This window comes from Pelecanus crispus, chromosome 2, assembly GCF_030463565.1.
Source record: "Pelecanus crispus isolate bPelCri1 chromosome 2, bPelCri1.pri, whole genome shotgun sequence".
NCBI classification, from domain to species: domain Eukaryota; kingdom Metazoa; phylum Chordata; class Aves; order Pelecaniformes; family Pelecanidae; genus Pelecanus; species Pelecanus crispus.
Window position 1 is genome coordinate 100656293 of NC_134644.1, and position 25237 is coordinate 100681529.

Consider the following 25237-nt stretch of genomic DNA (forward strand, 5'->3'; position numbering starts at 1 on the left):
AACTTTTAGTCAGTTTAGCACTAAACCAGAATGTACGAACTATATATCCAGCTTTGTCCAAATTGGGATTTCAGCATTAGTCTCTACAATGTTTTTGGTTCTCCTTTGGTTTCAAGGGTGGTAACTAGTAACACATGTATTAGAATAAGATTGTTACTGGTTTCTCAATAAAGTCTTTCTCAATGTTGCAGTCATGATGGTTGGGAAAAGTTCTTGTCTACCTTGCATTGTTATGGCTTTTATAATTCTTGCGGATTTTTTGTTAATCGCAGTGCCCCATCTCAGAAGGCTTTTTGTTATGGTAAGGAATGACTGTCCTCAAATAATGACAATTTAGTATGTTTCTCTGTAACAGACATCTAGGCTTCTATGAACATCAGCCCTACTTCCAAAAGAAGTGCACTGATCTAGTTTGATGTGATAGTGAAGCAAAACTACAAGAAAAATAATTTCAAAAATGTATAGTAAAATGAAAGGTACTGTAAAATGATCACTACTGTCAAAAATAAAAGGTTTATAAGTAGTCCTATACCAAGAATTTAAATGACAAATCTGTTTTAGGAAGGTGACCTTTAAAACTAGGAACACTGCAATGTATTTATGAGAATTAATGGCTTAATTTTGTTTTGTTTTCAGTCTGAGAGGGGATAGAATGTTGCTATAATGCTGATACAATAAAAGGTTTTAAAATTACCATCAAATTGATTCCATAAGCTTATTGTGAAATAATGTTTAGTGCTAGGATCTGTTTATTTAAACTAGTTCTCAATCTTGCATGCTTTTTTCAGACCACAGATCTCATTAGAGCATTACAAGAACTAGAAAACGCTGCCTCTGGGGATGCAGCAGTTCATCAGAGAATAGCTTCTTTGCCTATAGAGGTCCAAGATGTGTCCCTGTTAGACAGAATAACAGGTGAGGGTTGGGGATCCAGTAACTGAAATGCTGTTCTGAGAACTTAACAGTATATAATGAAATCATGCTTTGCTTGTTTTTCTCTGCTTGCTTTTTAGATAAGGAATCTGGAGAGCAACTTTCCAAAATGGTAGATGATGCATGTATGTTGCTGGCGGATTACAATGGCAGGTTGGCAGCTGAAATAGATGATAGAAAACAGCTAACTCGAATGTTGTCGGACTTTCTCCGATGTCAAAAAGAATTCCTTGCAGAGAAAGAACATAAGCTGGAAGTGCGTAATGTTTTGTTTTAGTCCATTCTTCACTAAAGTTTGTTCTTGCAAATGTTTTTAGTTTGCCTAAACAAATTTTCTCTCCAAAGGTAAATATTTAATCGCCACTGTTAGGTCTTTGCTTCCAGCACATTTTTAACAAGATTTTTTTTTTTTGTTCTAGTGTTCTAAAGCTATTAAACCAGCTCAACGTTAGGTAATGTTAAAACTGTAATCACTTCAGTGTTTGTTGTTCTGGTTTTTTAGCCTATTCAGTCTTCATTATATGTACAGACTTAGTTTTAGTAGTGCAGATAGAAAGTCTTATCCTGAATGGTACAAACTTAGTTCTTCGCAGAGAAAATTTTTTCTTGTTCCTTTAATTCAGTGTTGTAAGTCTTATGTATTACGTTGTTTAATAATATCCTTTTTGTGAATAGAATGATCTTTGTGGTAGTTGTAGGTTTGTGAAGCCACTTAAAGGATAAGAATTTAATTACTGATTTCAGCACAACTTTTTAACCTGACTCAAGCATCCATTAAACCCAGTAAAATGTAGTTTTAGGTTCTACAGCCTCTAACACAGCTGGTTGGCAGCATTTGTAGCGCCAGCACCATTAGGACAGGACAAACCATTAATAAAAGAAGGATGCAGAGTGAGCAGCTCATTATGAGCAAATGATCTCCTAAGTTATTCCGTTCTTCACTATTACATGTCATCTGTTTTCCTTTCCTACCACATAATGCTGTCAAGCCATCCCACGTATCCTAAATAGGTCAGTAATTTCATGTCCATTGCTTCCCAAATCTCTTGTCTCAGCTTTGACACATAGGTTCCAGCACTAACTTGGGTGTTACAGTAATAGAACTGAAGCTGCATCCTTTTGCAAGGGGAGATAGCTGAACAGTTGCATTGCTTCGTAACTGCAACATATGCATGTAGTCCTTGCATGGTGCACAAACTAATTGCTCTTCAGGTTTCAGATTATACAGGCCTGTCAAGAACGTCGTCTTCACTCTGGTTTCTTTACTGTTTTATAACTTCATAACTTGAGTTGAGGTTTTGTGGTGTCTTTGTTTGGGGAGAATGCTGTTCACAATGTATCTGAAGTGATCATTCAGATCAGTTGTGTCATTCATAGACTACTCTTACTTCCTGACTTCCTTACTTTGCTCTATGCCTCACAGAAAAGCAATTGATGAAGGTTCTTCCTATCAACTTCACTGTGTTTATCCTGTGGGAAGAATATCAACCAACTTCACGTAAGATAGATGGTATGCACAGTAGTGCTGATTGCAGTAGCAATTGATCCAACTGCACAGTGGAACCTGGAAGATTAAAAACCAGGAAGCATTAAGCTTTTAATCACCTGCCCTACCTTTGCTGTGTGTGTGATGCGTTTGAAGGACAAGTTCCCACAGTACCAGTGTAGGACTGATTGTCTTGAGACACTCACTTCTTTTTGTGTATCATTACCAGCAATTAGGTATAGTAGACCACTGGGATAGTGAGTTGCTCAAAAGGCAGTGACTTAGTCCTTCAGACAGATTTATACTTCTGTAAAAACAAAAGAGCCCAATTAATCAGAAATTACAAACAGAGTGCAGCTGTGAACAGATTCCACTCTTGTTGGTTTTCAACAAATACAAAACAGTTTAATTTCCCAATATTACTAGATCAAAGAGTTTGTAGAAAACATGTAGAAAAAGCAATCGCTTATTCCCAGGCTGTCATGGTCCTTAAAACTGGGTTTTTTGGCTGAATTATTTAAACTGCTAAAGAATCTCATTCTAATACAGCTTCCAGTTTCAGACTCGTTTCAGAGGTCTTTCTTCAGAAAGCAGGAGCCAGTCTTTGTATCTGTATCAGTCTGTTTTAAACAGATGAAGTCCTAGGATGTTGAGGTATACTGTAAGAGTGTCAGTGTGGTGTAAGTGCAGGTTACTAATAAAGAACTGTGAGCCAAGATGATGTCAACCCAAGGTACTAATAAAGAGTTGTGAGCCAAGAGATTGTAAAGAACAAGAACCTTAAAATAAGCTTCTAAACTTGTGTTAAGATGAGTGAAATGACTTTATGCTCACTACCATGCTCGCTACCAGTAGTGCCTTTTGGTGTGGGAATTGCAGGCTGATAAACATTCTGAAGTTTTGAAATGCAAGGTCAGGATGTCTTCAGGATACTGTCTATATGGCCAGCTGACTTAGTTTCTCTGGGTTTTTTTTAATTATTTTAAAGAGATGGCTATCTTCTGGTGTAAATACCAAATACCTGTAGCCAGATGCATTTGTTTTCTGAAGCAAGGACTCTGTTTTTACAGTCTTGGGAAATACCATACCTCACATTGAGCCTCCTTGGCTTCTCATTTGAAATAGCACTGGAAAAGGGCCTGTCACCTAATTCTTTGAGAATGTATTTCCTGAACTGTCTCTCCCTAGGTTTTGCTGCTCAAGTTTAATTTCTGGTGAAATTAATTTGTTTTAGACAAGCTTGTTTCCTTTGTTAGACTTCTGGCTATTGACTCTTTTTTGAGTATAATATGGTCTCTGGGTTGTATCATATCAAGTCTTCATTTCTTTCTGAATTAGTATAACCCATCTGTGTGTATATTGCTGAGATCTTACCTTATTACTTTGTCGAATGCCCAGGTATGGTAAGAAACAAGTGGTTGTATTCTTAGTGGAATCTAGAAATATTACCTGCTGTTGACCTGGTTTAACGGTATTAGAATTTGAATTCCCAGCGAATTCTTGCTAACTTTAAAATTTAGATGGGAGCTTTAGACCTAAATTTTCAGATCTTCTATCTTTTGAAGAAAATCTACAGGTGAGTAACTTTGAATAACCAGTCTGTCCATGAGTACTTTTTTAAAAATGAGAGTTTCTCTAATAGTTATTTCTAAATAGAAGTGCATGATTCGCATCAAAATCAAGGTTATGTATGCATTAAATCTTGACAGGAAATTTTGACAACAGATAAATAATACGAGCTATCATGACTGCATCAAAAGCTAACTGCTTAGTAGTGGCTTTCATAAGTCTGCTCTGGGTAAGTAGTGTCATCTTTAACTCTTAAATTGTTTTCTTTAACATCTGTCTAGCTTCTGTTGCAGGTGGTGGACATGGACCTATCTTCTAATGATGTCACCATCCATTAGTACACACATCCTGCTAAAAATAAATTTAAGAATCAAAATCTTGTATTGTCTGTTGTTTTTGAAAACTGAAGAGGAGGAATTCTGTAACTACTCATACCAAACCTCTGCTATTTTCATCTATATTCTCACAAATGTGGCCGAGTTTATGCCTGAGGTGGATAAGTATTTATCCAGTGTCATTCCTTTTTCTTGAAGATTAAAACTTTCATGTGGTTGTTCCTAAAACTCACAAGTCCTTTCAGTTAAATCGTTCGAAATTCCAAATGCAAAAGTTTGGGTGTGAATTGCATTGAAGCTGCCATTACCAAAAGGAAAGAGCTGTGAAAACAAGACTTTTTCACACTTTCACTTTTTAGCTTACACTCTAGTTCTTGGGTTTACATGAACATCAGAAATGAGAAGTGATGGATGTGGAACTTGTCCTTCACAAGCACAATAAAGAACTTTCACTTTATTAATATACATCTTAACATTTTATGTAGGTAACAGAGATGTATTTATAATTGTTCTTATGCCCCTTTAGAGCCCCCCCCTCAAATTTAGGATTGTCTTAAAGAGCATTTTCCCTTCACTTTTGTAAGTGTTAAAGTAGTATAAATATTTAAGGTTCAGCGTACTGTAGTTGTATATAGAAGCTTGTATAGGATTTATAGGTAGATGTGATTCTATCTGTTAGAGAAAATGGAACTTTTTGCAGAAAGGTGTGGTTTTTTTTTTTCCCCTCAGAACTTTGAGGACTAATATCACTTCCTGTTTTCTACTGCTTTGGCTGACTCTTCCCTCTCTGCTTCCTCATTGTACCTCTCTCCTACCTCCCTGCCTGTTCCTTAATTTTTGAACAGAAATGTTGGTTGATCTGTTGATCTCACTGAAGGCTGATAAAAAGAGCTTTTTATGTTATGCAGGAGCAGAAAATTAGGTATACATAAATTAATATCCAGGTGCGCTTATCTCCTCGTGATAAAGACTGTCCTGTAGACATTCTAGAATTAACACGGCCTTAAATACAGGGATGATACGAACAAGAGAAGTACTTGATTTACTGTTTTGCCATATTGCTTTGCATTTGCCTTTTCCACAGTCTCATTGATTACTGAGTAAATAGACTCTTACTAAATTTCAAATAAAGACTTTGATAGTTCAAAATCTTACACAACTTACTAATGAGTGTGGGCAGGGGATCATATGACCTTTTTCTAGAAAAACAAGACAGCCTCCTCTCACCTTCATTTTGATGTTATGGAAAAATGTAGCATCACTACAGCGTATACTCGATGACACGGTTTCTTACATAGTGTTTCTATCAACTTACCACTTCAAATTGGGGAACATCTTGTCACTAAATCCAAATTTTTATGAAGGAAATGCTACTCTGGGAGGCCTGCTATGTTTTAGCAGCTTGCATTTAATTAAGACACTTTTATTGATGGTGTTGCTGTCTTGCATTCCTTATTGTCTACAGCTGTATAAACAATATTCATATCCTTACACTCACACATGTGGTTATAATTGCGGTTTCTTAGCATGTTGAGAAAATATTATATGTTCAATGCACTTTCATTCATGATTGGGCTTTATAGCTCAATATAGTTTGACTTGTCTTCCTAAGGGTTTAATTTTGTCATGGGGTTATATGAGTGAAGAGCAAGCAGTTAGTCATCCTAGTCTAGCTCTGGAGTCAAAAGCTTTTTTTTTTCCTCCTGTTCAGTTCCAGCTTAATGGTTTCAAATGCAGACAAAAATGTTAAGCAAAGAATTTAGGGATGGCAGTGGTGAGTAGGCCTCTTGTCTTTAGGTTTTGTTTCTCAGTGCAAGACTGGATTGATACTATTGTCTGCTGTTTCCCTCCACCATGGCCTTTGTGTTGTCACAGGGTGTAGTGCTTTTCTTGCCCCCCCTTCAGACCCCTTATACTTACATAGTACCTTTGTATGCCAGCTTCTTTCTTCCAGAGCCACATGAACTTAGGGTAATGCATTCAGTCATGCGTCATACTTTTCAAGTCCATTTAAAATAATTGGGATTCATTTCTTCATAACCTTGCAGCTGAGCAGCTAAAATACTTTGCTGAGCTTTGGTTGAAGTTGAGGAAGATTGATTTGTAGCATGAATCCTACACTGCTTTTTGTTATGGGGTAGAGTTTGCAGCTTTGTAGGTGATCTGCAGCTCCCTAAATGTGTCAGCATCAGAGTTACTCAAGTTAATCTCGAGTTAAACTGAGCTGTGCTGTACTTGCTGCTAACAATGCAATGATTACAGAACTGGTAGCTGATCAGTAAGTGGGCAATAAGGTTCATCCATACTCATCAGGACTGTTTGAGTATTTAAGGTCTTCTGATACATGCTTGGCAGCATAAGTAGTGATACCAAACAGGCCATGTTGTGTGGTCTCTTGACATTATGAACCATCGCATTCAGGATTACAGCTTCAGAAATTGAAGCTGGGTTGACAGTGCTTCCAGTTCAGGGAGTATATGACTTCTACTGAAAGAGGTGTTTTAATTGATCCAGATATTCTTGGGCTGAGGGGAGCTTGACTATGAATCTCTTTATAATAAAAAAGGAAGGAGAGCCTTTGCCAGAATTATTTTCTTTCTTTTGTGGGCCAATTTCAAGTAACTTTCACTGTGGTTCAGAGAAATGTATGTGGCTCTTAAACATCAGGAGGGAAATGTAGGCTAAGGATCTCTAATGGACAGATTCTCTTCATTCTAGTTCTCCCCATTCTACCCTGTTCAAAATGGAGTATGATTCAGAAACAGGCCCCTATGCTTAGAGATTTGTGTAGATCGGTTCAAAGCCCTTGCTCATAGGTTGGCTTTGAATGACCATTTGAGATGCTTTGTGTAGTGTAAATGGTCTATTAATCTTAAAGGCAAGTTGCACAGTGCAAGTCCTTTAGTGAATATAGTCAATGGGGGTTTTGGGTGTGGGTTGTTTTTTTTTTTAAAAAAAAAAAAAAAACCCAACAAAAAACCAAAACCACCTGCCCCCCAAAAAAACCTCCAACCAAACTTCTGTAAGCTCAGTAGTTTGGATTATCTACCTGAAGATGACTGGGGAGAATTAAGCAATCACTGCAATACTTGTCTCTCCTTAAGGTTTATTAGGTTAGAAGCTAAAGAATGTGAGGGGACATTTAAAATGAGACATAGGTTGCATCTCTTATCTGCAATAGCTAAGCATGCTTACAGGTTGCTAACCTGTCTTTTAGATGTGGTTGTTCTTTTCTTTCCGTGAGCATTTTTTTCAGTGGCAGGGGATACAGTTGTAAAGGCTAAGTTTTGTAGAAGTAATTTGCTGGGCTAGAGTGGAGAACAGCAGCCCTTATGTCAAACAGCAAAGCAAAGTGCAGTGGTCAGTGCATTTTGTTCCTCTATGCTGTACCCATTTTATGAGAATAGTGCTTATTTGCCCCATTTCTTACAACAAGCTTATAACTTCTCTGTACTTAAGCAATAAATATCCCCTTTTTTATATTGTGACTTAATGACTGGAGCCTCAGGTACCATGGTACATAGTTTCTCAGTTTGTACCTGGAAGAGTATTAGACTTCAGAGCTCTATGTTGTCATTCACGGCAACAGAAACACTTGAAGACTTCCACTTTCTAAATTGAATTACCAGATATTTGAGTATAAATCCTGGCTTCTCTGACAGATTGGGCAAGTTGTAGGTTGTACTTAGCTCATCCTTGTAAAATAAGGATAACCTTTTGCTTCAGTTCATCATGTTTTAAAGCATTGCTTGTCACATTGAAGATGCTCTGTTTTTGAAACAGGGTAATAAAAATGTTACAACTTCTGTATTTATAAAAGTTTTTACCAATTTCACCCTTACTATTTGTGAAGGGTGGGTTTTTTTTAACCTTCACTCTGCATCTTACCCATTACTTTTTATTTGAAAGGGAAAAAAAAAAGCGAAAGAAATTACAAGATACTGGGTACTTTAATCTTATACCCTTGAGGTACCTTTTGAATTCCTTGGTATAAAAATGCCGAGAGAAGATACTGTCTTATCTAGCTAGGACTTGCTGTTGTTCATGAGAATTTTAGACAGAATGTTCCTGGCTGTTGCAAGCCAAAAACTTGATACTGTTAACCAAAATGAATGGATCTATTTGTGTCATCCTCTGAAGAACAAGTTTTGCAGGTATGTAATGGATTCAGTTTTTGTGCAAACAAACATCTGAGATGACAGGAAATTGAAAATGGAATAATCAGTGCTCTATCTAGAACTTCTTAAGTTTTTGAAGGACAGCTGTAGATTGGCAAGTGACTTTGGTGCTTTCTGCAGCAGATACTCCCTTTGATTTGATCAGATGTTTGCTGGAAGAAAAAAAAACACAACTGGATGTAAGAAATGGATGTAAGAACTGGATGTAAAATATTGAAACTGTAGCACCTATTTATGTCAGTAGTAGCAGTGTAGTTTTTCAAGTTGACTACACTTTTTCTACAAGCCTTAATTTCCTGCAGTAATATTGTTGCTGTTTAGACTTTTAAAAATTCTGATGTTTGTGTCACTAGACATATTAAATTTCAATAACTTATTTTTTAATCTGTGTTGTGAATACAATGTCAGCAGGAGTGTAAACCCTGCTTGTATCCATCCCACAACTAGAAACTTGCTTTTGGGAATTGTTATTTGTTAAAGAAAGTGTAAACTCTAAATAGAACCATAAGACTATATTGGAATGACAGGTAGTAACTACACAGACTAAAGATTGGGCTTTGTCACTCAGTTTGAGAGTTACAAAGGAAACATTTGTGATCCAGTTTCAAAAAAGAAACTGAACGTTGTGGATGGAAAGGGGAAGGGAAGTTATCAGAAAGCTCTGCTCCACAATTTGAGATTACTTGTATAAACGAACTGAATAGAAATCTGTTGCTTTAGCTAATGTCTTATGTTAGTTTCATTTAACAGGAAAATAAGCCCATGTGTATTTGAAGATAATTGTGTTTGACTCAAACGCTGTGCTCCTTACTGTGTCCTAATTAAAGCCTGTGTCGTTAGGCTGATACTCAAAAGTTACACTTGGAAAACTTTTCTGCCATCAGTAAGATCTAGAAGCTTTTTATTATAAATTTTTTGGTCTAACAAGCTTCTATATGAAGTTGAAGCACCACACTCAAGTTACTCTTTACTAGTAGTACATTTTTTTTTTCTGCATTTCTGATAATGATTTGGCTGGTTGGTTGGAAGGGCTGACAAAAAGTGCTTCTAGGAATCTCTGACAGAAGGAGAAATGGCTAGAACGTCAGTTTGCTTTTTCTCTCAGCCTTGCTGAAACAACACAAAGCAGATTTCATTCTATCTCAGTTACAAACTTTTGATGTTTCCACTTAAAACCAGCATAGTGTTAGACAAAAAATTATTTGCATAAAATCTGATGCAGAACGCAGTAGCACTCGTGCATTTGTGGACAGGGCTGATACCTTTTTGAAGAATTTGAATGTGCACAGCAAGGAAACAGTCTACAAGTGGATGACAACTAGCTGTTTGTGAGACAGCTTTTAAAGAAAATTTGCATCTAGTGTAGTTCCTGTAGATCTTGGGCAGAGCGTTGATATTTATCTGTCTCCTCACATATACATAGGAAAATAATCAGCTCCTGTAACAGTCTGAGGTGGCACATATTTTCAGAGCCTGTTAATGAAATAATAAATTACCTTTTGTTATTAGATGTATTTTAATGTCGGCATAGGGGAAAGTAAAGTTCTTACTGGAAGAAATGTTAACTGGCGCAAGCTAATTAGTATAGGTGATATCTTTATGACAAAAACCGGTTTGCCTTTAAAAAAAATTTGTATTAGGAGTGAAATATTCTTCTTTTGGAATACATAAACATTTTGTGGTATGTAAGGACAGTGCACTTTCCATGGGTGTGTGGTTTTTTTTTTTCTTTTGAAACCCAGAGCTTGAATTGAAATTCATTGATGACTGAGTCCATCAGTTACAGGTAAAATATCACTGAAAATAAGAACATTGAAGAATTCATATGAATCTTGCATTACTGAGATACGGATAATTTTTATTTTTAATAATTCCATTGTCAAATCAAAATTATTTGAGTTCATATGAATCAAAATGAATGAGTTTATAGTTGAGCTGCTTTAATCAGGCACCAAAATTATTTTGCTTCCTTAGTTTAAATTCATGGTGATCTTATGTAGTGGTACTACTAAACTAGTCACAAGGTTTATTGTGACTATTTTGGACATCTTTTATGGTCTGTATGCTCTTTTAAAATAGCTGCTGATGATCTGAAGGACACCTTGAACTTTTCTGTTAACTATAAATTCTTCATCTGTAGTTCTTAATAAAGGTATGAGTAAGTAGACAAATAATAGCCAACAGGTAGAGTTTTAACATACCGTGGTAGTGAGGTGTTTTTGTTTGAGCAATAGCTCTCCAAGGTGCTTTTTTCTAAGTAACCTCTGCTAATTGCTTAAGTAGCAGATCATGAAAATTAGTAACTTCATATCTTTTCACCTCAGGCTACATGTAGAGGGCAGAAACACTGTTCAGTAGGACTCAAAGTGAAACTGAATTTTATAGATCGCAAACATCACACACTAATGTCTAAGTCAGTATAGTAAACCTGGGAAATTTTACTTCAAAAAATAAAATCCAGACATTTGATAAAATCAGCTACTCCTGGTTCTTAAAAAGAGCTCAAAGAATAGTAGGCCACTTCCTGGAGCCAGTGGGCCAAGAGCCCCAGCTGAGAAAAGATGAAAACTGTTAGGGAAAATGATGCTTCTCTTAGCTGGGCTGTTCCTGAAAAATCCAGTCCTTAAAAACTATCTTTCTGTTAAAGTATAAGTGAAATACAGAGTTTTGAATGATGTTTCCTTTCAGCTAGTAGCAACTGTAGTGTAGTTAATACCGGCCTGATTCTGAAAATTAATCTCCAAGAATAATGATAGCCTTTTTCCCTGGAGAAGCCAATCTGGAAGGCTTACCTCCATACTCTCACACACACACACACACACACACACAGAGTGTGTGTACTCTCAGTCAAAATGCTGGGGGGGAATGGGAGGAAGAGAACTGCAGGGCTTTGACAGGATGCTACAGCTACCTGGTAGAAGTGTTTATTCCTGCGTTGATTGAAACTGGAAGCTGAGATTTATGATCATGTATATGTTTACACACACACCCCAATTAATTTTTTTTCCTAGCACCTTATTTCAAAATGTGTTGTTCTAGAGGCTGGATTATTTTCTTCATACCTAGATTTTCCTGTTTGAGTGGGGTGTGGTACAGGTGTCGACGGGCGGACGGGGACGTACAACTTGGAAGCTGTGAACTAAAATATGGTTGAGGACAATGTGAAACACCAGCTCTCATTATTAACTGTCTCTTGAAGCTGTATGCATTAGTTATTCTGAGGGGTATAATGGAACGGTAAGAGAGCAAGTGGGAGAGCTATTTCATCGTCAGTGAGGAAACAATGTATGCCACATCTGTTGTGCTTGCTGAGAATTAGTTTCTTAGCCGGGGAGAAACGGAAGGAGTTTTTGTCACAGGAGTGCTCACCATTACCTGATAAGGTTGTAAAGTGGGCCTTACACTGGCCTTAAAATTTAATTCTAGACCAAAGGAATGGCCAGAGTACATTGGCTTCTGCGTTCAGGCCGAAACAGTTGTGTGTTTTTCAGTTCAGTAAAAGAATACTTTGGAGTTGTTGGTAAAGTTTTTCCACTGCCAAAATCTGCAATGCTGTGGACTAAAAATGATGGAAATAAGGAGAAGCAGAATGCAGGAAGACAACTCAGAATGATGTATAAATCCTGTAAATGAACTCTTATGTTGTCTTGGAATTTCATTCTACTAATATAGTATGAAGATGTATATCCGAGATAAAAAGTGCATTAAGTTGATGTGATTAGAGAGGGCAAAACATTTTTCTACCACTTCTCAGCTACTGCTGGCAGTGATTGGCAGAAGGAGAGAGTGAATTGCTATTATACAGGACTTACAGGTATTGTGCTAGTCTGATTTCCTGGGAGACTTGACTTGCAGCCATGCTGCCAGTCTCTTCTTTCATTTGACAGGGAAACAATGTTAATAATTCAGTTCGTTAAAAGTTTGGTGAAATTAGTTTTGTGAATAAGTGGATAGAAGAGAGGCCCAAAGGAATGCTTCGGTAGCTCTTCTCCCCTCGGTCTGCTCTCCAGTCAGCCTGTGTAGCATGGAACCAGCTATAATCTCCGCTGCTCTTTGCCACAACAATAGCTGGGCAATGCAGAACACATCAAGGGATATTGGGATGGGAGGGGAGAGTTGGAGGGGGCACACTGGGTGGGAGTTACTGTGGGCTGGAGAATTGGGCTAACAGGGATGGAGTTAGGATGTTCAGCCATTTTACAGGAATCAACATCACCATTCACTGAGCATCCTTTTGCTACTGCACTGCCTCATCTTGAATAAATGATACTGTTGAGGGTGTAAAATATTTGCATTTGATAATAGGATTGAAACAGTATTTCTCTGAAAGTATTAGTCTGAAGACCCAGTGTTTTGAGCTGCTCTCTCCAACATCACTAGTTGCTTTATAGTCTTGCCTGATTCACTATTAGATTAAGTTCCTGTTTGTTCACAAAAGCACCTTTCTGTGATTTTCTTCATCTGTGAAATTGACCTCAGAGCAGGTTCTAAATTCTCAGTGGTTTGGTAATTTAGAAATATATTATGAATTCAAATTGATTTAAAAAAAAAAAAAAAAACAAACCCTTTTACACAGTTATCAAATAAAGTACACTGCTCCATCAAGAAAATGAAGAACAATCTGCTGTCATAACTTCTTCAAATTGAAGAACAACTTCAGTATTTGAAATGGGATGGTACATACTTAAATGGGAGTATTTGGAACACTTTGTTGTCTAAGTGTCAAAAAGGAATTTTAGTTACTTGTTTTTCCACACTTTTACACAACCAAATAAAAAAAACCCAAAACACTTTTTTAAGCCAATGAAAATGGTATTTTTGAGGGGCATGTGCAGGAGAGGAATGTACTGTGACTTTTTAGGCAGAAAATTTAGTGAATGTAAGAGACAAGTATGTTACATTTTTGTTAGTGGACAAAATAAGGACTGTGAGGAGATAAATTACTGTTAACAACATTATCTGGCCCCAGCCTTATCTCCCTGAAACAGAGTGCAAAAGAGATCAGTTCTCTCTCCATAGCTGGGTTCATTTGCCATAGTGTGCACATCATTTGTAAGTGGTGAGGGAGGAAGCTGAGAAGTAGGAAGAATGCCACGTGCTTTTTAAAATAATTGTGGAAGTTACAGTAGATGTGCACCAGAGGGCTGGAATATTAATTGGTATTTTGTGATTTAGTATAAGTCCTGAAGTATTTTAAGCTATTCTGCAAGTCTTTGATTTAAGTGTAGGCCAATGTTAACTAATAGATAGAAATCACTGTAAAATTAAGCCTTTGATCTTCCTGCAAGTTAAATGTTTCCCTCTGTGTTTTGTTATTTCCTTCTCCCCATGCATCCAAACCAGACTTTTGTATACTGCTCCATCTTTGAGGCCGTGTAAAGCAGCTGTGGAGATTCAGTTTTGTGATCAGCACATGCAACAGTTTTAAAGCTCTGCTGCATGCAGAGTTTGGGACAAGGAGGAAATGTGTAGTGGCTGCTTCATTAGTTATTACATCGCAGGAGGGGGAGAGTCAAGTTTTGAAACACAGAATCAAAAGTTGGAGATAAGCATTTGAGCTTTGAGTTCCAGCATTAAAAAGATTTTTGTTTTGAAATCACTTCTGAAAGTAGTACATTAATGACATTTCAAAAATAGCAATAAAACAATGTGAAGAAGGCTGGAGAAGCAAGATGTATCTGACTCTGATCCTAGAGGTTAAGTAGATAGATGCTTTGCTCTAGTTCCTCAGATGTCAGGTTCTCATTACCCCTTTCCATTCCTAATTATGTATTTCTTTTCATCCTTTGTTTCTTTTCAGTCAGTAGCATTCAATTTTACTCCGGCCCAAATACTTCATTTATCAGACAGCAGAGGAGATGGAGGGACAACATCATTTGTTCCAGAGTTGTGCCTGTAGACAAGTTCTTGGATTTTATGTGGAGCACTGAGCTCCTTGTAACTTCCTTAAAAACAAGGCTCAGAGCTGTCCTAATCGCAGTAAATGTGAGCCCTGTGATCGTGAAGATGGTAGAAGGCAGAAGACTGAGCAGACAGTATAACTCCCCCAAGTGTTACACTTGGCAACATTTCAAACACACAAAGTTTTAATGCAATTTATTTCTAGGTTGCTAGTAACTAGCGGAGTAAGAGGAATGATTCTGCAAGGGCACTAGATAGGAAATCAGTTGTTTCCTGCGTCACATCCCAATTCACTATTTGTAATCTGACCCATTGCTTTATTTTTTCTTTTCTGCGCGATCACTTATTCTGCTTTCTCCTCAAACCATGGTCACTAAGAAAATGCTGAGAACATTGCATTCTTACAGAATCTCCTCTTTCTCTCCTTCCACCTTGTTTTTGCTATGCTACACATCAAGACTCAACAGTGAAGCTGAAGCTGAATCTGGTGCTATGCGTTGCCTAAGAGTTCAGAGTATCAAGGTGAAACCTGGTTAAATTCTAGATGTATTCTAGCAACATCATAAAATCTCCCATTTTAAGGTACCTGTTTTCTGATGGAGGTAATTGACATCCATCAGCCATAGTGAACCATGGTCAAAAGGTGGTGGCTCATTTATAAGGTTAGATCTGATGGATGAATTGAGTGAGCTGTGCCATCATTGTACCAACTTTATTCCTGAGTATTTGGCCTCCCAGATACTGCTAATCATTTGGCATCCAGAAGAAATCAGGGGTTTAGTTAAATGGGTATTTGATGGATAGCTACCAGCCGTATCTTTTCAGTCTTTCACTCATCTCTGATTCCATAATAACCACTGTAAGCAACAGATACTGCATGGGTGCCAGTAAATCATGTTTTCATCTTTCCCCATTTTCTGCCTTCTGCCCTAGGAAAAAATTTTTTTGTGGTGATTTTTGTTGCTGCTGTTGTTTTTTAAACCAGTGGTACATTAAACAACCTTAAGTTTTAAACGATTTGGATCTAGAAGCTGTACCACTGTACTTAGTATTGGGTACACTGTTTAGAAAAACAATTTAGCATGCCATCTTGAATACCAGGCATTAATCTTGCTTGCTGTCACAGGTCATGTAGTGAATTGAGTGCCATTTCCAGTAGAGAAACACATCATTTGGCATAGGATGATGCTGGATGCAACCTCCATAGAGAGAATTAAATTCTGTCTGTATATACCTATCAATTTGCTCTCTTGGCCATAACACAATTACTGTGCTTAGCTGTGTCGTTACCTGAAGATGTAGGAGTGGAAGTTCCCTATTTATAATATTCTTATCTGTGGAAGAAATCGGGTGTTCTTGCTCAGCATTGTTATCTCAAAGGCTTTTTATCCTAAGGCTGAAAGATCGTGGAATAAAGCACAAACAGTGATGCAGATACAAACCCAAAGCATAAAGTACAGTCACTACGTGCTGGTTTGGTTCTGAGGAGCCTGCATGAACTTTTTCAGACGACACATTCCTCTCAAGAACTAATAATTCCTGATTTTTCTGGATTTCTTCTTTTGCAATACTGCTGTCTTAGAAGACAGGCAGCAGCAACAAATTTAATGTGACTAGGCTATCCTCCAGAAAGTAAACCACTACTCCTTTAGTTTCCTGGCTAGCTTCTCACCTGTAATTTATATGGATTGTCAATGCATTCTCTTGCTGCAATGCCTGTAAGTGAAAGTCATCCTAATGCCATTGAAAATGTAAGGGGTTGTTTCTTCTGCAGCCGTTTTGTACCCATGTTCTCAGCATTTCTAGAAAAAAGCACCTTGAAACTTCTTTTTTTTTACCTCCTGACTGATGAGCGTCTTCTGCCTTAGGCAGAGAGAAGAATCCAGACCAGTTTTGTGGAACACCAAGATCTTCCTTTATTCCCAACCCACAGTCCAGTAGAGCTGTTACACTTAGAGCTAATCCTTGAGTCCTAGAGGGGTGCTGCTTTATTATTGGGCTCATTGGTGTTACTAAGATTGGACTCCAAAGGATCACGCAAGTGCTTTCAAGCCAAGTAGTTGAAAATTGTTGTATATGCAAAACATAAAATGATATTAGCATAATTTTTTCAAATCTTAACAGTTCAAGATAGAGAAGCTTCCTGTCACTGTGCTGATGAGGTACCTCTCATTTATTCCATTCCTGTCCTCTGTGCTCTATGTATGTTTGTACAACTTGGCAAATACCCTAGCCTGAAATCCTTGAAGCCGTGCTGGATAACAGCCACTGTAATCAGTGGAAAATGAATGTTCTTTTCATGCAACACTATCAGAGAAATTGTACACACTCAATAACAGCTGCAGGTTTTAACTTTATGCTTCTGTTAAGCACTAAGCAATAATTCTTAGGCTTCTGAGGGTAATTCTGTATGTGGGCTGTAGGATAATCTTGATCACTTGAACTTCAGTTTTGGAGTTACCTGTAAATATTCATTGTTTTCTGGTGTCTGAATAGCTAACATCCAGTTAGGTAGTAACTAAAAGAAGAAGAGAGTTTACGTAAGCTACTCTTAAAAATACCATAAGTGATAAAGACCAAGATACATAAACTAGGTTTTAGCTATCTTCAGTTATAAAATGCTGAGCACAAACTCCAGATTTGCATTTTTCAATGTAATTGATAAAGGCTTAGCATTTAAATATATATTTGTTAATTTAAGAAATCGTAATTGTATTATGTGATTTAAGATTTACAGCAAATTTATTTTCTGCATGTGAGTCAGTGCCCAAGTTTCAGTAGAAGAAAGTTGCTGGAAAATACTGAATTTCACTAGAGTTCCAATAAAAACAAAGCTATCAGTGAAAAATATAAACACACAGACGAACTGTTGTGAGGGACAGCAGGCAGGCTCTCTGTGCTGCAGTGGGAGGGAGGGATACGGTACAGTGCTGACAACTCTGCGAAGTCCAAACTTGCATTAAAACAGTTTCCACAGGAGGCATGTTCTACACAGCCCACAAAATGTTTAATGGCAGAAAAGCTTTTTCTTGCGCTGCTGCATGTAGTTTTACTTGTTAAAGCATGTTGCCCACTTTTTCATGGCACATGTGCTTGACAATGCTTTTTCTTCCAATACTTGAGTATGTAGCATGCTTTTGTGCTACATCACACAGCTTTTGCTATGTTGCACAATGAACTTTCTCCTCCAAGGTCCAGTTGATCTAGAAACGTAAGGAAATATGCCCTACGCAACTGAAGATTTCAACCTACATATGAATGACTGTGGGGAGGGTTTTTTTGCTGTTTTTACTTGGCCCCCTTGTCTTGACTCTTATTGATAACGTGGCTGCAAGCAAGCACTTTCCCTGAACAGCGGCAAAAGCATGGTTTCATAGTTCGTTCTTTTTAGCTGTGAAAGAGGGGACAGTTGTGGTCTCTGCGCTGTCAGCAGTTACGTGCCCCCTTCTCAGCGGAGGCTCCTCTTGCTATGTTGTTGCCATATCAAGGACATGGTAGAGCTGGCTGGGAGTCACTGAGGGACTCATTTGGGGGCCTTCAGCTTGCGATGCCTGGCTAGCTTGATTTTTTTCACTCACAGGTAGGTTTGCAGGGTGTCAGTAGAGAAATTATCTTTTGCTTTACAAGGCAAGCCCTTTAAAAAAAAAAAAAAAAAGTGAATGCATGGTGACTTTTACAGTCACTCCTTAAGATGGTATCTTAAGTTTGGGTGCAAGTCTTTATATTTTATTATAAGTCATGGTTAACTTATAAATAATTTACCTTGGATTTTTACCTCATTACCTTGGATAAATCATGTACCTTGGATTTAGTGCTGTTCATTATCATATGTTTCCCCTCCTACAAGGGGGAAATGTTGCCTTTTTGCATGATGATTGCACTGCAGAGTGAAAGCAAAGTGGCATACCCAGGCCTAATACTCAAGTGCTCTACCTAATAGAAGGCTGGAAACATATACCCAGAGGGCATTTATGTTGTTCTTCATAAACACTTTCTCTACCCTGCAACTGATCATGTCCAGCAGACTAGAAATCTTAAAACATGTCCTGGCAGGCTGGTTTTGCTGTGCCAGCCAGTTGATCCAACTCTTGCCTGAACTTCAGCTGTAGGTTCAGACCTGCTGGTTTTGTTTCCCTTGATAGAAGTCCCAGTCGTCAGATGTTAGGCGTAGTTTATTTTTATTTTTTCTTTCAAACCATGTTTATGAGAGATCTGGAAACATGAGCTTATGGACAGACCAGTCTTCACGGTTTACTGAGCAAGTAGGGAAGAAATGGACAAGTATTTTAAAAGTTCTTAAATTGCCCTACAGTAAGCCATGAATATTCCACTTGTATTCAGTTTGCCACAATGGTAAGCCCTTTTCTGTACTCTTGCTGCAGTCTCCATTGTTACTTCAGGTCTTGTTTTCTCAGGGAATTTGAAGCAGCTCACCAGCAAAAGAAGACAGATGTAATTATTTTGCAATTTCAACATCAAATCTGATAAAACCCACGTACTTCCCTGCTTTCCTAAGGTTTTGTAAGGAGAAACAACACTTTAAAAGATTTTAGGTTCTTATTTTTAGCCTGTGCAAATGGAAGTAGGGCCTGAGTTTTTCTCTGGAACCTTTGATACAAATTTAAAACAGTATCAAGTTTGTGAGAGTGGATTTTGTATGAATAAGAGAGAAAACTGGAGTGTCTGTCATAGAAAAAAAAAACAGGGTAATGTACCTTGTGAAAATGTACCTAAGTGACTTGTATACTGACATGCAAGAAGCACATGGCAAAACAGGGAATTTGAGTTACTACTTTGTACAATTCCATTTTTTTCAACACTGTGTAAACCTAAATAACTAGTTTAGGAAATACAGTAAAGGAACTGATGAGGAAGAGTAGCTGTGAACAGTACTGCCTACTGAATAGTCAGAAATCTCAGTCATTAGAATCATTATCAGGGATATCTGAAATACTGTACTTTGCAAACAATGATTCTTCCCTGTGTTCCCCTCCATTCCAAAATTACACATTTATTAAAAATTGGGTGAAAATTGAAAGAAATAAAGAATTTTTTACATTATTTGCATTTTTCCTCTGTAACACATCTACTGAATTACTCATGATTTCATTTGTAAATACCTTAGTAATAAATTACTTTAACAACATTTAACTTACCGTATTCTCCTGATGACCTGATCTTCCAAGGTCATTTCATCCACAACCGGATAGAAATACAGACCTTCAAAACAGAACCCCCCACCCCTACTCTTAGAGCTTCTATATAAACCAGGATAATAATTTTAAAGACCTTTTCAATGAAATACAGGTGGCTTGAATGGATGAAAGATGCTTTAAAAAGCTAAGACATTTTAGATAGAAATGATTGCTAACCGCTGATACATGTTTTCTTTTATCAGTAGATCACAGAAAGATGTGCATTAGTGGGGTTATTGCAAGCTGTAGGCTTTTGGGAGGAAAATAGTTATAATGGGAAAGAAAACTTCAGGAAAAACAGTGTAAATGTCTTTCCTTGTTTGTTTTAATGTTGTTGTTCTATGTTCTACTTTCTCTCTAGACTTTCTTCTCTGGTTGCTCATAATTTCTGCCCTGACAACCTCTTTTTACACCCTTTCTATTATAAAACTATATATTTGAGCAATTCAGAACTGGGAAAGTAATGTCAAAAATGGGTGGGTGTGCCAAATTTGCTGCCTGAAATTGGTTGTTTGATAAGAGACTTTTACATTGTGAATTTTTCTTGTAATTGCTCTGTGCTCTCTATTGGTATCGCTTCCCTTATGCAAAACTTTCTCATCATAACATTTTAATAGTAAAGCTTGAGGGTAAGCACTTTTTTTAAATGATAGAACTCGTATCTATGTGCATTGTTAGGAAATTAAGATTTTGCTCCTTTCTTGTTGGCTGTAGATGGGGTGCAGTTGTTTGCTTGCTTCAGGCATGGTAGAGTTTTCATTGGAGATATTCCCACAGGGCATATGAGGGGCAGTTTCAAGAAGTCAGAATATCTACTGCTGCTGTGTAGTTCTCCCTTTCCAACTTTACCTTTCTCACACTCCCATCCCCATCACTGAACACTGCATTTGAAGTATCTATTTAAGGAGAGAAAAACAAAATTACCATGCAGCATATCAACAGTTTGTCTTACACAGATAATTATTCTCATTAGTCACGTAAACTACAGTTTCAATTCTCAAGTGATGCTGAGCACTTTCAGCTACCATTAAAGCAAATCAGGCTTGTGAATGCTTATCTTTGAGCTGTAACTAAATCCTCTTCTTTAGAATGCATGTCCCTAAAATGGATGTTTCAGCCTACTTAATGAAACTGTGAAAATGAGTTGACAAGTGTAATATGAAACTGTCTAGCTGATAAAATTTATTAGCACGTACACACATTGGATGACCCCCTGGCATTTCTTGGCTCATTTTGAGAACCATTCTTTAAAAATCTCTTTAAGAAATAGCCACGTGCTCTTCAGGTAAGACTGTTCTGGAATTGTAAGGTGGTTGTCCTTCACAGCTGTTTCTTCAGGTTGGATAGGAGTCATTTATGAACTGAGAAAATAAGACAGAAATAAATAAATTTAAGAAAAAAATTGTTTGAAGAGCTTGTTCAAAATGTCCAACACCAGTTTTGCACAGTTAGACCTGCACTGATAGACTACTTAAATGAAAAAAGTCAACAGCCTGGGCTCACCTGTAGCAGAAAGTTGAGGTCCTCTATCTATATTACTTTTATTTATTTTACTTGAAATATAGCTAATACCCAATCTCAGGTCAATAAAACACTTTTGATTCAAACACTTGTCATTAATTTTCCTGCTCACAGGTTAACACTGAGTGGCTCTACACAGTTGCAAAAGCTATATACATTAGCCTGCTTTAAGGTCTCTGCTGCTTGGATTAGACTGCTACTAGTACGTAGCCTTGCTACAATAAAACTAGGTCTCATGCTTCTACTTTATGTAGATCTGTCTTTGATGAAAGAAAAGGATCTGTAACAGTTGTCTCTTGGCTAGCTATAGGTAAATCCCCTACCTAGTGACCTACAGTGTTACTTTCTTTCTTAGATTCACTTTTCATCTTCACAATAGTTAAATGTAGTCTTGGCTTTACAGAATTTTCATACTTTCAGATGTCCATTTGTCTCTCTTAAATTATGAACATCAAAGTCCACATTTTTGTGGTTTGACACCCACAGCATTAGCTTTAGAAAGATGAGTTGCACATGTAGACTCTGAAGTTGGAACTGAAGACTGTTGTAATGACCTGCAGGCAAGGGTTGTGTGAAATGAGGAATGTGCATCTGACATACACAATTTTTACAGTTCAGCTGTTAGGTACAGTAAATATTTGAGATGGAAAACTTTACGCAACTGTTCTTAAATGCATTGCTAAAGGCGTGTTTTTTCTAATAGATCATAAAATTTTTCATTCATAGATTCCTTTAAAATTGAACTTTAATTTGGATTTCCTTCAGATCATTTGTGAAACTTTAAGAAGCTATCTCTAAGCCTGCAGCCATTTAATTGTTTTTTTATTTTCTTATTTTCAATACTGTTCTGCTTTATCCCTTGTAGGATGTGTAGAGTATCAACTTCAGTATTTGTTTGAGCGCAATTGCTCAGAATTGTTCTGAAGTGCCTGCTGCTTGTCATCAGAAGTTCTCCAAAACTTCATTCTGTCAGCCAAGATTTGAAACTTAAGAATTCAGTGCAATTTAAGCATCTCTTGGAAGTGTGTAGCTTTGAGTTTATTATAATGGCTAAGTTTTCAACCAGATAAAAATGCTGTATCAGATAACAAAACACAAGGAGACCAAATTTAACCTCAAGCAGGCATCTTTCATTTGAGCTGCTGCTCATATGTGCCATCCTGAAATGCTTTTAAATTGCCTCATTGTCCCGTAGACATTCTCTAATTAAATCAATGTCTTTAAATATTAATCTATTTTATAAATATTCATCAGTGTGGACCTTTTATGATTGAATGGAGGAAAATATAAACTAAGTAAGCCTAGTAATACTTGCAGTAATTAAGCTTGTAAGTCCCTGTTTTCTTTTCTTTAACTTTCCCAAACCTTGACCAACTTTTTGCCAACACAATCTTCAAGAATAAATCTAAGGACAACTTTGTCATAAAACAATCTCAAAAAATGACCTTTTCTTTGCGATGATGGAATTCATGTTCTTTCTCAAAGTATTATGGAATGGGGAAATCCTTTTTTCTGTCAGAGACATGCATTTTGATATAGTAATGAAAATCATCCTGAATTTAATGAAATTAAATTGGAAAAATATTACTTCCAATATGCTCGTCAGAGATTTCTTAAAACATTACTAACTTCCATGAAGAGCTTCTCTGCCAGGGAGTTTTCCAGCTTGGCCTAAAGAAGACTTCTCCTGCAATTGCAACTGTATAGTTGTTTTCTAGGCTGACCATGGGCCAAGCACCTGACGTCAGAGCAGACAACTTCTGCCATGGGTGTGTTGTCCATGGCTCCCATGAGTCTAAGTAATGGGGAGGTGGAAGCCAATGGGTTTGAATGCAAAACTTGGACAAGTTCCCATAGAACTTGGCACCAGAGGCTGCAGAGATTAAGAAGGGATGCAGGACTAGACATTACAGTAAAGAATGAAACAGGAGATCAGCTAGCTGAGAAGAAAGGGAGTGACCAGCCAGAAAAGCATGTCATGTAGGACAGAAATGGGAGGAACTGGAATTCCTTAGGACTAAGAGAATGGAAGCAAAAACTGGTATGAGGCGATAGAGAGATCTGATGGAGGTATTATACAGGCAGAGGACAGGGGCAGGCTGAGTATAGGACTAAGGAGAACTAGGTGGAACTAGAACCAGACGCAGCCAAAGCTATAGACAAAGTGGTAAGTGCAGACCAGGATTGGAGAGGGAGGAATTCAGATATGGAGCCAGAAAGGAAGGAAATGGGAACAGCTGGGCAAAAACCAGTTGTGAGTGAGTGTTTGCATGTGAATACAGGCATGACAGGAGTCTGAGAGGCATTGAACAGCCTTGCTGGACAAAGAGGTTGGTTCTAGGAATAGCGTTCAAGGAATGGAGATGGAGACCAGGAGTCAAGACTGGGGTGAATGAGATGTGAGACCCAGGTTTAGGCTGGAAGGAGCTGGACGAAGAATTGCATTTTCAAGAAATGGGAAGAATAGTTTGTGACCGCTGTGAAGGACTTCACATTTCTGATAATCACTCTTCAGATGGGAAATGCCCTGGTAAAATGCTTTGTTCCTATTTACTACTGCTGCACTCAGGAATTTATGACTTGAAGATCTGCAGTGTATCGCTGTCTGTACCACAGCATAACAGTTGATGGTAGACAAAGTCACTTAAGCTTTCCCCAGATGGTCACTAATTTAGTCTGTGGGTTTCAAACTTCTGAGTTCATTGCTTCCTGTTGCTTCATTTGCAGACAAGCTGAGGAGTCTCGAATATTTTAACTCAATTTAGAAAATTTGCTTTGAAGCATTAAGTTCTTGGTAATTTTAAGTACTAAAAAAATGGGATACTCAAAATTAGAGGATGCATTTCATTTTGATCTGTCAGCTCAAAGACGTTTTCTGAATTATGTTTTGTAATGGCGAAGTATGCCATTAAAAAACCTAAGAGAATATTAGTAAATCTGCGTACAGAGTAACACGTACAGTAAGTAATGTGTGGGGCAATGCATAGAACGATAAGGAATAAACAAAGCAATCACTAGATAGGTGCTCATTGCTTCAGTGCCATTTATTTTGTTCTAAATGTGTTCAGACCTAATGGAAAACTGATAGATGCTAACATACTGGAAAGCTGCAGCTTTCTTCTAAAAGTCTTTTCTAGTAAACAGGCAAAATGTGTAATGGAACGTTAGCCAAGTCAGTCCTTTCCTAAGCTTGTCATTACTGTCCTTGATTTTTCAACCTTCTCTGTGTGTGTGTGAAGCATATAGATGTGTTCAGACTCTGTTCGGTGTCTTAAATTAAGGTTATTTCAGGGTTTTGTTCATCCTTAACACTGGTAAATAGATTGAGCCTTTAATCATACTGGTGAAGAACGTAAGCCATGCCAAATTTTTAAAGGCAGCACAAAATTTAACCCTGCTTGTCTGTTTTCCAGAGTGATAGTGAGGCTTATCTGACTCCTTCAAGTCTGGTTGTCAGTCTTCCTTGCAGAAAAATACCCATGCTGGGTGAGGCATTAGATTTTAACAAGGTGGAGTCTATAAACAAATACTGTGTTTCTGAACTTCAAAATCTAGATATCAGGGTATCACATGCCATTTGCCTTCAGCTAAGCCTTTGAAGATTTCTAGTGGTTTCTGCGCTGTTGGACACAGTGTGTGAGAAGCCTTTGCTCTGTGACACAGCTCCGATGTCTGTACCTGAAACTGGAAGGTTGGAATGGACCTAGAAAGTTAGAGATCTCAGTTTTAAATACGATGTATATACACGTCATGGATGCTGATGTACACACATGTCCTCAACACCTTAAAAGCCTTTTAAGCCTTTTGGGTTTTGTTTTTTCTGTATTGAGAGTATTGATTTCCACCTTACCTTTCTGTAGCTAACAGGGGTGCAGATTAAATATTTGTGTTTTCTTCAAGCCTTTCATTCTTGCTTTGGAATCAGACTTTGTTTCTTTTGCTTTGCTATGCATTTTCTGCCACACAGTATTTTGATGCGTGCCATAGCCGTAGTGATCAGATGAGGGTTCAAAGTTATATTCATGTTGTAAAGGGACAGCATATCCATGAAACTCCAAGTTGTTTTAGCTGTAGCACCTCTCTACAGTAATTGCAAAAACTCTGTATTTTTCAGCTTAT

At 37.6% G+C, this 25237-nt stretch overlaps 1 protein-coding gene across 9 annotated transcripts in view; it reads left to right on the forward strand.

Moving 5' to 3' along the window:
* RPRD1A (regulation of nuclear pre-mRNA domain containing 1A) overlaps nucleotides 1–25237 on the forward strand; it is a 48257-nt gene that overhangs the window by 14218 nt on the left and 8802 nt on the right. For 3 of the 9 annotated variants that reach the window (XM_075704584.1, XM_075704589.1, XM_009487035.2), the window contains 2 exons: nucleotides 789–915; nucleotides 1014–1189. In XM_075704584.1, the coding sequence (XP_075560699.1) occupies nucleotides 789–915; nucleotides 1014–1189 (303 nt within the window). Of the gene's footprint in view, nucleotides 1–788; nucleotides 916–1013; nucleotides 1190–1352; nucleotides 2568–4269; nucleotides 4370–25237 lie in introns of those variants that run through there. The other 6 variants (XR_012830817.1, XR_012830818.1, XM_075704587.1 and 3 more) reach the window with 6 other exon arrangements.